Here is a 13,102-nt window from a genome sequence, read left to right on the forward strand (position 1 = left end):
TGGTCTAATGATTCGTCAATGAAAAGATACAATGCACCAGCAGAAAAGTATTAAAAGTAATTCACAACACAGTAATGTTACATGCGACACTGCTTGTCTGATAAATATTGGTTTTTATTAAGGCAAACACACATGAACATGGACATTCAGCTATACAGATGTAGCAGTTGTCAAAATGACAAGTCTGCCAACAGACGTGGACCTTGAAATGGATTTTAATTCATTTAAGCAATCTTCCATCTTATGAATTTTGAGTCCACTTAAGTTTTGCTACTTTATTCACATCATACATGTACGTGTAGATATTTGTGATGAGTGCCATCAGCGCTATTCCAGGAATTAAACCCAATTATTTCATGAACTAGAGATGAAGTTGTTTTGGGATTAGTCTATGTAATGTAACAGTTAAGCCAAAACTGTTTGAAAAATGGAAGTGCACATAATGTATAACAATTTTAAAATGTCAATTCAGATTAAATATAATAACATTCAATTCCACTTGCTAACTTCTTATCGTTCAACATGCTCTTCAATAGAAGGATCAAATTAAGCAACTTAAGAATTGAAAATATTCATATACGTTCTCAAGGTCAGAGGATTCAGTTAAATACAAATGGCACTTAAAATTTGACATGTCTGTTTTCAACCCTTAAGTATTGCAAGTGCATATTTTACAATACATTCATGAACAAAAAGTGCCTCGACACACCATATATCTAAATAATCCTGAAGAGTTAAATGGGCTGTGAAAACAAGTCTTGTAACAGTTTTAAAATGTTGCTTATGACCACAATATACCCAGAGGGACCAGTCCATTTCCAACAGTGAACTATTATTCAACAATTTTTCCTCAGAACCTTTCAAGCAGAGTGTTAAAAACAAACCTAAGAAATCTGTACATCATTTACACGAAACTGAGCCTTCTCACAACATGAATGGCAAATCTTTGTTCTTCTCTCCGGTGCCAAAGTAGGCGTAGCCAAACTTCTGGGTGTGAGGGACGTGGTAGAATGCCAAGCCGGGCCACAGGGCACTCTGGATGCACACCAGTCCACTGCCTCGCTCGAACTTCAAACTCCAGGACCCTTAAGCGAAACGGGTACAAACAAAGACATCATGTTTAGAATTAAAATAATGACTGTAGATATCTATTAAGGTGGATCTCAGTGGCTGAAGCTTTACCGACAAACAGGCCACAAAAAAAACCCAATCGATTGTGAATCTAGTGTGATTTCCTCACTTGGGGAAATAGGGCTAGCTTACATCAGACATATAACTATAAAGTTTCCGTAGTATATGAGTCATTTTGTAACTTAAGAGTCCGAAGTGTGACAATTTTCATAGCTTTGTTACCTTGATACTTTGTATTTTACCATTCAAGAATCATTAGGAATGTATGACTTCAAAAGATTTTTTATTTGTTGGGTGGATAGTTTGCTATAGATCTCTCTCATAGGATGCCATCTTCGTAGGAACATAAAAACTGCCTGTTCAACGACATCAGGTGCGTGTGCGCGCAGTGTGCAAAACGTTCTAAACATGCGTGTATGTTGTTCGAAATTTCTTCGAAATATGGCACAGCCGACGCCCATCATGCACATTTGACATCCAAAATGCTGATGCACGTGGCAATCTGTGGGAAGTGACGTCATTTGAGAGAGACCTCTTCATGGAGAATGACTACATTAATTTCTTGGAGAATGACTGTATTAAGGAGTGCATCACAATAATAAAATCATAGATGTCACGTAACAGGGACAGGAGAAAAAGTGGACCCCAAATTAATACGGTGACCCAAGTGTATTCAACGCGATGGGTTTTTTTTGATAGAAAAATTGTGATGGCCTCACCGAATGAACGTAACAATAAGTTTAGTGAAGGGCATACTTTAGGATAGAGTTCCAACTTTAAGCAAAAACTATCCGAACGTCAAATCCATCAAAACTCAAATCACACGTCATTTCACCAATAAGACCATGAATAAGTAACAACGGATAAACAATGAGAAAGGAATTGCCTTTGTTTCACATTTGATTTAAATAGCTTGTTTTTTGGACCAGATAACCCAGATAACCAGTCACTGACTTGTGATGACTTGTCAGAACTTGACCAGAAAAAAATATGCAATTTTATAAAAAAAACAATCACTCCTTGAATTCTCCTCTTAATATCAAATCCATATGATGTATGGATTTACAATCTAACCAGGAATTTCTGAGTGGAATCCAGTGATGTATTTGAGTACTTGTAAGTATCCATGAGTACGAGTACAAGTACCTTGCCATGAGTTCTAGTACGAGTACGAGGCAATTCGTGCTTTAAGGCAAACACACAATTACACAATGTACATACTGGGTGTCTAAACTGCCCGTAGGGTGTCCAAAAGACACCTAGATCCCCCTCTGGCTTAAACCTTGGCTGGGGGACTTCTTTTAGCTGGGAGTAATTCTGCCAACTTTTTGCTGATTTCTTTCTCACCTCTCGGTATGTCTTCATGGATGGGGTCCAAGAAGTCAATGGATTTATCCAGGTCGGCCTTCTCCAGTAAGGTCTTCTCGTTCAGACGGACGGGGTCACGGAAGTGGAAGTAGTTGTGTAACTTGCCGGACTCGGTCACAGACAAGCCTGGATTGTCAATAATTCAATGGGTGAACAGTTGTGGTCAGTGATAAGGGACTGAGCAATTGCCAAAGCGGCTAGGTTCACTACATTGCTAAAATATGTTGATCCATGTGGACCTAGCCTTACTTGTGATTGCCTTGGTCGATTGGGACTTAAAAAGTCTGGAGGTATTACCTCCAGTGTAAGAACAAATCTATCAATTTTCATATTGTTTCTTGCCATCATTATCTTGCTACATCATCACTGTTTTTCGAGGCAACAACAAATTTGATATGTTTACTGTAAACTTGTGCTTGTTCACTTTGTACCTAGAGTTTTCAGTTGGTCATTTGTGGGCACTGGTCATCATTAATATCCAAAACAATCTCAATGTAAGAGGATGGATTGAAACTGGATAACTCCTTCTTATTACAAAATAACCCCAAGCAGCGCAACTTGTATTTTTTAATACTCCTTTTTTTTTCTTAAAAAAAAAGACTGTGACTTTCTTTCTGGGATGACTCAATGTTTCAGTTAGCCTTCCAGTATTACAACCAACACACCCAAGTAAATTGGGGCGAGGGTCACTGAAAACAATGCTTATTTCATATTTTTTCTAATTTTTATTATAAAATGATATTTTTTTTAATGATCTGATGAGGGGAGGGATATATACATGTATAACCAGTGTATGAAGTTGGGCAAATTTGATCTGCAGTATTCAATCCACATTGATGAGATCAAGCTAAATGAGTCGTTTGTCGACCCTTGTCAATTTTTTTTTTTTTTTTTACAGATTTGAAAAGAGCACAATCTCAACATTTCTGATGTGAAAACCGCACGCTGATACCATCTTTAGTCAAAAAATTATGGACGTCGGAACACCAAGAGATGTGATGAAGTAATGTGATGAAGTGGCCCTATTTTGGCCTGAAATCTCCAAATGAAAGTTCACGACAAACGACTCATTTAGCTTGATCGCATCACATTTGCTCATATGTAAAGAGAGTATTATTCGTTCGAGCGTACCTTCAAAGCTGCGGTTTTTGAGCACAGTGCCATGTGGTGTCTTGACATAGGCTCCCCTGGGTACCACAGCAACCTCCTCATCAATGTGTGCAATGACAGAGGCAAGACGATCCTCTTCTTTAATCATGATCTGTATCAAGGAGTCAAGGACCACGCCAAGTCAGGTTAAACACGAGATACAATTGTAAACTCTGCATTCTGCAGCAATGGAACAGAACAGTTGTAGAAATAGGATGAAACTATAGTCGGACTTGGATAATTTCCCACAATTTGTCAAATCAGTAAAAAAAACCAAAAAAACACTGCAGTTGCATGGCAAGAAATGACTGCTACATTGTACCTGGTTCAATAATGTCTAATTTGAAAACCTCTTTCAAGTACCAGTACTGTTTTTCATTGGGAAAGGGTACTATAAGGCTGAAACTCACTGTATTTTCTTCTTCAGTTGCGTCTTCCCCCTCACCAATTCTCTTGATCTCCACATGCTCATACTCATGGGATGGATCACCAATGAATCGTCCTTTCACCACAGAGCACTGCTCTCTGATGGCTTGGGTTGCCTGTGGCAGGAGACCCCATGTTACACAGTCCAGGCTGACAAAGGAAAATTGTTAAATTTGACCATTATAGGGCCTATGATTTAAACCTGAAAATCGAAATAAATCTCACAAGATTTTCAAACATTTACACTCACTTCTAATCTCTCTAACGACATTTACTTTTCACTGACAAAAACATGGAAGAGTAGCTAGCCAGAAAAGTGACACGTATTACGAATACGACATGAGAAATTTTGTTTTTAAAAAGGCAGTGGATATTTAGCTGGATCCAGCTTTCTTTTAACAATATTTTGCCAGATAGGCACTGAAAGTGACATGTGCAGTGACTTGAGACTTTGAAGAAAATCATCTGCGATTAACTGTTGAAGTCAATTTGAAATAATAAAAGAAGAATATTCTTAATTTTTGGGGATGAAAAACAAAAATCTCGAAAATGTCAATAGCCGGGCTTGAACCAGGGATGTCACTCATGACATGAGGTAAACGCACTATCCGCTCGGCCACAGGTATTGCACAAACGATGCTGGTAATTTAATATGTTTTATGTTATGTCACAGAGGGCTCTGTACAATCTAGCTGGCTTATATCTGGCTAACTATCCACTACATTTTAAAACTGGTGAGCATGGTGGAGTAGGCCTAGGCCTTTTTGTAGGGCCTAGGCCAGGGCCAGGCCTTTTGTATTTGGGGGGGGGGGGGTCACTGGGGGTTAGGCCTATTTTTTATTATTTTTCGAATGTTTTGGTAAAAAAAATGAACGGTCCGGTGGAAGTATCATGAACTTATTCATTTATGATTTAAGCCCATTAAACTCACTCTTTCTGTTCCCATTCTTTGTTAAAATAAAATTTAAAAAAATTAAACTAGAAATTATATTAAGATATTGTATTTGTAAGCCAAATTCAATTGATAAACAGTGATTAAATTTACCAAGGCCCCACTTTAATTTTAATCTTCCTTAATTTACTTCAACGTACCTGTACAGTGTTTTTCTATCAGCTAACTCATCATTCCCAGTCCCCTGCGCAATGAAGTAGTCTCCTTTGATGCCTAAAATTTTCCCCCAGAAAAATACCCGGTTGAATTTGTAATGATTTTGAAGAATCACAAGCGAGTTTTGAAGCGATGCTTTATGTTCAGGACTCAGTAGAATTCCACAAGACCCAACGTAGTCAACACTAAGATGAAGACCTTCTGCCTCCATGGCTCTCTTCGTTTCAACAAATTCCGCTTACTTCCCAACAAATTACAGAGGAAACGAGACAAAATGACCGTTTTATTCTCGAGCTACAGTTCATGCAGTTGTGCCAAATCTCAGCTTCAGAAAGTTGTTTTCCTTTCCACGGCTGTTGTCAAGGCTCACTGCGCATGCGTGACACATATGAGTTTTCTGGCATGGTCGGGTCCCCAAACTTCAGCCTGCGCATGCAGATTACACTTTATATGGGAACCTGCTAGTATCAGCAGCTAATTAATCACATTCAGCACGACCACTTAACACGTGCGTATGCATTCGTCTTGTAGTTTGTATGTTGTGGTCTGCATGCGCTCCTAGTTTGCACAAAATCATGCGAAATACTGACATGGCTGAGCCTGAGGCTCATGCATTTACTTACGTACGTCGAGACACTGCTCTGACTTCAGAAATCTTCGAGCGCGCTATAGCTAGCTGGTGAAGATTGTTTGGCTTTCGTGCACTGACAAGAGAAAAGCACGTGTGCAAATACGCGCGCAAAGTTGACGACTCGCCAAAATGACTAGTGGCGCGGCAGTGTAGTTTATGTACTGATGTAGACCCAAAACAGTTCAATACCATGACTAGCAACTAGGCCTAGGTCTATAGCCATATGAGACGCAATTTTCAAAGGCAACCCAGAGGCAAAATGCACTGCAATCTGACTGAACCCATATTTCCAATAGTGCTCCAGTTCTGTGGTATGGTGATTCCTCAGAACATTACAGGGAATCATCAATTTGCCTGCCATTTTTTTCTCAAAGATTTCCTGAAAAACGTGCCTTCTATCAATTTGCCTCGTGTGACTGGCACAGCTTTAAAATTCTTTATTCTGCATGCATGCAGTGTCACTGATTGGATTGTGTCACTTGAAACATGACTGCGGAACCTGTTGGCAACTGTCGCATCATGATTTATTCATACATGATGTCACAAAAATAATGGTGATGTTACACCTCACAACTAGGCTACCATGCAGGAATAAGAACACATGGCCCCAAAGTCGGGAGATGATGCTATAGTGACATGGCCAGCAGAGGCATATATATGCCCCAACCACAAAGCGTCAACCCAACTAAAAGTTGGGACTGCCCCAACTACAGTTGGAATTAAGGCTGGCCTAACTTTATTTGGGGCCAGTGCTATACTTTTGGTATAACGGGCCCACATATGCATTGTTAATGTGGCAGTGTGTGGTTATGGACTCTGCGCATGACTAAGTTTATGCATTCTGAGGAGAATTCAATGATCGAAGGTCAGAGGACACCAACCAAAATATCACATCGCATGTTTTTACTGGTCCCTGTGGGCCAGCGTAGTGTCCTCTTTGCACCTATCTGATTGACTGACCCACTGGCACATGGCTGACTCACTGACCACACTGTCACCTGTGAATTAGACTGGTTGTATGTTGATGAAGATCTGTGGAGCAGGGCAGTGCTGTTGAGGAATGCTCTGTAATACCAGCGAATGTCTAAATACGGGCCATTTTGCAGACTGGATGCATGAAAGACTTCCATTGAATAGCCTTTCTGAATCATTTGCAATTGCATAGAATTCTGTGCCCTAGTGGACCAGCTTTACTAGCTCAGTACAAAGAGGCGCTGACAAAAAACTTCAACAGGGTTACAACTCGAGAGTGCTTGTATCTGACAAATTCGGAGGCAGCCATTATCTGTGGTGGTGAAAGGTTCACGCGAGTCGCACTCGGTAGTACATGCACACCAGCTCCTTCAACCAATAGGAATAACAAAATGCGCGTGCACCTCATTTTTAAGAATGTGTGCAGCATGCGCGTGATCGTGACACCTCCGTAGTAAAAGCATCTAATTCTTGTCGGTGGATTCCACTATATAATAATGAAATAATGAATGAATGTATCCTCTTTATCATCAATTTTTTTTTTACTTTACAGGCAGCGACTAGTAATAGCATGGATGGAGAATTCTCTTTGCTATTTGCGGCACCCAACTTCCCTGGTGTCCCACAATCGAATCTCCATGTCAGGCTCAGCGAGGACTACAACCGTAAGAGTCTGCCATCAAATGAGATCAACATTGACCGAATCTGGGAACTCCGCAGGAAAAGCAACCCCAGGCTTTACAATGGATCCAAGTTTCGGTTCCATGCGATTGAAGTCGACAGCAACGGTGGTGACTGTAGCAGTTGTTCGGCAGGGGTCACATTTCATCTTGGAATTACTGGCTACAAAAACTTCATGGGGACAAACTGGGCGGACAATGCCACGGAGCTTTTAGAATCCGGAGTGAAGGACTTTGCCAACAGTCAGGCCTACATGTCGGATGCCTTGGGAGTGGGTTCGCTCGTACACACTGCAGATGAGTGTGTCGTTCTCATTCGTCGAAGCTCCAGTGTCGGTGAAGCACAAGGATTATGGGATATACCTGGTGGACATCCAGAACCAGGGGTATTAAATACTTGAGATACAGTAGCAATTATGCATCTGCATATCTACAATCCTAGTAAAAGTGGGTGGCTGAGCTGTTGAAAGCTGAGATTTTTCAAGGAAAAATGAATGCATTTTTAAAGTTTACACATGCATGTAACTAACAGACACAAAGACCTCAGGATGTTATTTTGGGTCAGTCCGACAAATGCTGCGGGGTAGGGTGTTTAATATTAACAATTATGCATCTGCACGTGTACAATCCTAGTAAAAGTGGGTGGCTGAGCTGTTGAAGGCTGAGATTTTTCAAGGAAAAATGAATGCATTTTTAAAGTTTACACATGCATTGTAACAGACACAAAGACCTCGGGATGTTATTTTGGGTCAGTCCGACAAATGCTGCGGGGTAGGGTGTTTAATATTAACCTACACACAAGGTTAATAAGCCATTCCAGAAATCCCCTTAAATATGTCCTTGGTTTTTGTACTTGCCTAGTGTTTCATCACTTGCTATAACAGCCTCAAAGTTCATTCTCCTTGACCTATAAAGCCCTTATTATAGCCATGCAAAGACAAGCTTCTTATATTGCCCCTTCCCCAGTTTTACATCTCATTATTATTCATAACTCGTAAACGAAAACAAGTTTTTCAAAATATCAAAGTAGAAATAAAACGTACTACATTTTATTTTCACTTTCTTTTTTTTAAAAGAAGCAAATGTTTTTGTTTACAAATTAGGAATAACAATGAGGTACATGTATGTTGCGAAATGACAACATGTCGGCTTTTGCGTTGAATTGCCCATCGTCAGACTGGATGGTATGTGAAAGGGGCAAATTAATTGCATCAAAATCATTGATCACAGTATCTGCTGCTTTGTCAGATTTGTATGGACTATTCGACCACAGTTTACAACAAGTCATCCAAGTCACTCTGGTATAAAGATTATTTTCGTGCATTTGCTTTTTTTTTGTAGGAGGTCAAGGGAGGCTCATCAAAAATGGAAGACATCACCTTGTCGGACATCTCAGAACTTGATGTCAGTAAGGAGCTCGTCGACTCTGCGATGAGAGAGATCCGAGACGAAATAAACATTCCCAAGTCCAAGCTTGAAGAACCACATCTGATGGGAGTGACAAGGAATCACACAAGCTCGGGAAGACCCAATATGCAATTCTTTGTCAGGTATACATGTGCAGTTCATGAGATGTTTACTAATGGAAAAGAGTATTGCTCCAATAAGTTTATTCTTAGTTACAGTATAGTGAAATGATGCCATGTTGCAAATTATTTCCATTTACCTAAATGTACATGTAGTATTCTTTTACGTTGTTCCTGTTCAATTGATGCATAGTTCCCTCTTATCTGTTCAAGAGACATGCAGTATGTGCAGTTAGGATCATTATGCACATTTTACACCCCCCCCCCTGGAATCGGGCAATGATACCAACTCTACTATAACACTCTGCCTGCAAGAAAGCATTCTTAAAACAAACATCTTGTTGACTCTTGTATAAATCCACAACTCTTTTCGAAATGAATTTAGTGACAGGTTCGAAAAGAACGTTTTAGAGCATTTTGACACTGATGCCTCATATTTGACAATGGAAATTAAAATAAAAGCTAAAAAAAAATAGGTACTTAATCTGGTAAATCAAAAGGGAACAGTGAAAATACTTACACTCCTGGGTCTGTCGAAATGCATCCCTGGGTTTGGGAAGATTTGCAGGTGTAAGGAAGGTGTAGCCAAGCCACTTTTATTTTACCTGTGGCATCATTATGCCCCTTGAAACTGTAAGAGAGACCGTGCATTGCAGTCATGCACAGTGCATGGAGTTTGCAGCTTTCAGGAGCGATCCTCTCTTAAATGTCTTTGCAGCTAGTCAAGAGATTTGCCACATTATTTTCCAGGTGTACCCTGCCTTCCAGTGAAGTGAGGCAGATGTACAGAGCTGGTGGAGCAGAAGCAGAAGAGTCCACAGCACTCAAGCTTATTCAGTTATCAGTAAGTTTCTAATTCCAGACCGTCTTCATCGGGCAAGACAATATATTGCTGCAGTCACTACAGAAATATAATGTGACCTGTCACCAAAAATGAGGATGTACAAAAGTTGGAAATTTCCATGTTGCAGTACAGTGGGTAAAGCCAAAATTTGAAGAGGTGATTGATTTTTTTTTTGTTATTGGGTGAACCTCAATCTGTAAGTCCTGTTCTACCTTCTCTCATTTTTGGTTCTATCCAACATCTTTAAAACCTACTTAACTGAGTTCTGTAACTGAACTCAGTACCCCTAAATGTTATATTATGCTTGTATGTATTTGAAAGCTTTTGCTCAGCAGAATCCAGAAATAGAAGCATCTCAGTAACACTGTTGAATGGTTTTTAAAGCTTGAAATTTCTCAGTGTTGGTCACTTTTAGGTGTAAAACACGGGTACATGTACCCGGGTCCCTGTAAAAGAAACTCCACCCCAAAAAATAAGCATGCTTGATTAGAGATTCCATGTCATAGGCATATAGGATCATTTGCTCTTCATGCATTTTGTTCATTTCCAATACCACCACCACTAAAAACCCAAAAGAGAACTTTCACAGCCTTGCCTGTTGAAGTTTTAGCTCAGTGGATATGACACTTTTCAAGAAAACTGTGAAAAAACATGCACAATCTTTTGATCACGAAACATGATTTTGTTAATATTACATGTACTCTTTATTTTGTCAATTGACTGATCATTGGAAATCCCCTATATTTCTTGATTTCTTCTAAATGGCAGCAAGCCAGATGGAGTAATTTCATGGGATGTTTAGTACCAGTACGATCTTTAAATCCATATAAGCCTTTTTATAATTATTTGCTAGGTTACTTTGGGATAAATGTAAATTATCCTATATATCATATGCCTTTAACATTTGTACTACAGGCCCAGATGGAGCAGGCTTGACTAATGACATTATTCATGGTCAAATATTTGCTGTTGAGACACTGCTGGGCAAGATGTACACACTACACAGCCATAAGGAATATGCCTAATTCAGCATTACAATAAATAATCACATTTTCTCTTCTCATGATTATTATCAGGATATTTTCTACCTGGAAAGTACAGACATGTGGAAGGAGATGGCTCCAGCTGCAAAGGCCTGTGTTAAGTTGTACACTACCCTAAGGAACAACCTGTCAGACTCTGAAAATAACATAACATAGCATCAGTGTATCCTCCCTTTTGGCCTCTTTGTCTCAAAAACTTGGCCTGACTTTGGATAAATGCCACAGTCAAATATTATGTAACATGTATTCTAATTAAAAGAATATACAAATATATTGTGGAATTTTCCACTAAACTCTACCATCAAACCTCTTACATAGGTCACATGTGGAATTTCAGATTCTTGTTTCTACACTATTCTGTATACATGTATATGCAATGTCATACATGTACATGTGTATATAAAAACTGCTTTTGCTTTGCAACATAATTGAAACATTTGTAAAGATTTATTCACAAGGTAACATCGAGCTTTAGTTTTTGTTTTTTTCAGTCTAGGCAGCTAATGGTATGTCTTAAGAGTTATAAATTATGTGTGGGTTGGTTCATTTAAGCTGACCTTCCCTGTAATTTTTTTAAAGAATTGTAGTAAGGTATATTTTTGATGAAAAAAAGTAATATTGTGCAATTTTGGTGTTCTATTTTTTTAATTGTTTTTTTGCTTGCTCTGAGAACCAGGCACACAACTGGGAATTTAGAGAAAAAAACCGGGGAAACTCCAAATCACACAAGACTTTGTACAGTATTATTCAATTGTAATGGCATTCATGAGAGGTGAAACACAAGGAAATCAGCAGATCTGAGGAAAAGTTGCATGCCTTGAGAACATGCACCTAAAGCTTGAATTCAAGCTCACACCATGTGTCTGGGAGAACCCTAAATTTTGCCATCAATATCCGACTAGATGTCAATAAAAGTACTTTTTCAAAACAGGGTTTTAAAAAATAGCTTTTGTTTAACCTGATGGCATGTTGCCAACCAAAGTAAACCCAGTGTTACCTCAACTACAACTCGTACTAAAATATTATACTTGTTTTCCCTTTCAAAAAATACATGTCGAATAAAAAGTATTTTGGTTTTGTAGATCCATATGTCCATGAACTTATCTTCATGATATATTTCCAAAGTATGAAGTTATAGATACTATGAAACCTTTTAGACTACGATATGAAGTTCAAGATGTGCGAGTTTTTATGATGTAATAAAATACATTGGATAAAAGTTTGATGAAACATTTGCGCATTCTTTGTATGCCAGAAGTTATGTCAAAAGTCTTAAGTCATCCAAAATACGGATAAAATGAGTGTAAATGAAATTCCTCAATTTTTTGAGAGTTGCTTCTCTGTTCACTCGTAAAAATAAATATTGGGATGTATTGGATCAGGGGGTGGGGAGCACGAAATTAGTGAAGGGTTGTTTTTTCCCCTTTCAGTTTACACTCCCCGATCTGCACTATACGATATATATGTAAATTGTAGTTATAATAAAACCGTCATTATTGTGCGCACATGTCTGCGAATGGGCAGGGCTATGATGTCGCCCGTGGAAATTTCTTGACTTTCCTAACACAGATCCTTCAAAACACAAAATGTATAACTTTTAGAGAATTTGCAAGATTGAGCAGATACAGAGCCAATCTACTTTGGGAGGTTTTATATTTTTCGGTTCACTGAGGTCAGCTGTTTTCGTTGTTCCACCGTGGAAAAATGGCGAGCGCGGTGGCCTTATTCGTGCGCGAAGTGGTTGGATGGCCACCATCTTACCAATGTTTACTTTTGGTGGGAAGTATCCTAAATGTGGCCTAACTGAATAACGGTGTAAAAATCTGAGTTCATTAAGGCACCACCCCACACCCGGAGACCCATCATGAAACTTGAATGCAAATAAATAAATAGGCTGCAACCACAGTGTTGCTTTTAAAGAGGGTCTGTAGTTTCTACATTCCACCGCCGTCATGTTCACCGTGTTTCTTGGGTAGGGTAGACAGGCCGCATGATCCTGCTGCGCCGGCGAAGGCTGAAGTAATTGAAGTGTAGAAAGTTCCCCACCGCAGCCGCGGCGCGCCCATCGCATTGTGCTTTTCATCATGTTCTTCTTTTCCAAGATGATTGAATCCTGAATGAACTTTTTAACAATTGTCATCGACTTTAGTTCATCGATTTAGTTCATAACCTACTATACCTCCATGGTTCAATCATCATAGAGCTAGCTCTACGGCCCCCCCGG

General features: G+C 39.3%; 2 protein-coding genes across 2 annotated transcripts; one reads left to right on the top strand and one right to left on the bottom strand.

The window, feature by feature from the left end:
- Positions 1–77: 77 nt before the first annotated feature.
- On the bottom strand, positions 78–5,554 carry LOC119742585 (radial spoke head protein 9 homolog). Its single transcript, XM_038218683.1, has 5 exons — positions 5,167–5,554; positions 4,059–4,224; positions 3,631–3,760; positions 2,479–2,625; positions 78–1,085 (listed from the first exon to the last, which is right to left on the bottom strand). Exons 1-5 carry the CDS (start codon positions 5,391–5,393, stop codon positions 925–927), a joined length of 831 nt encoding a protein of 276 aa, XP_038074611.1. The 5' UTR covers positions 5,394–5,554; the 3' UTR covers positions 78–924.
- A 415-nt stretch (positions 5,555–5,969) lies between these two features.
- LOC119742588 (uridine diphosphate glucose pyrophosphatase NUDT22-like) lies at positions 5,970–12,108 on the top strand. Its single transcript, XM_038218685.1, has 4 exons — positions 5,970–7,851; positions 8,807–9,015; positions 9,742–9,835; positions 10,912–12,108. The coding sequence occupies exons 1-4, from the start codon at positions 7,291–7,293 to the stop codon at positions 11,032–11,034; spliced, it is 987 nt and encodes a 328-aa protein (XP_038074613.1). The 5' UTR covers positions 5,970–7,290; the 3' UTR covers positions 11,035–12,108.
- Positions 12,109–13,102: the final 994 nt, after the last annotated feature.

Source organism: Patiria miniata, unplaced genomic scaffold (assembly GCF_015706575.1).
Source record: "Patiria miniata isolate m_02_andy unplaced genomic scaffold, ASM1570657v1 HiC_scaffold_6, whole genome shotgun sequence".
NCBI lineage: Eukaryota > Metazoa > Echinodermata > Asteroidea > Valvatida > Asterinidae > Patiria > Patiria miniata.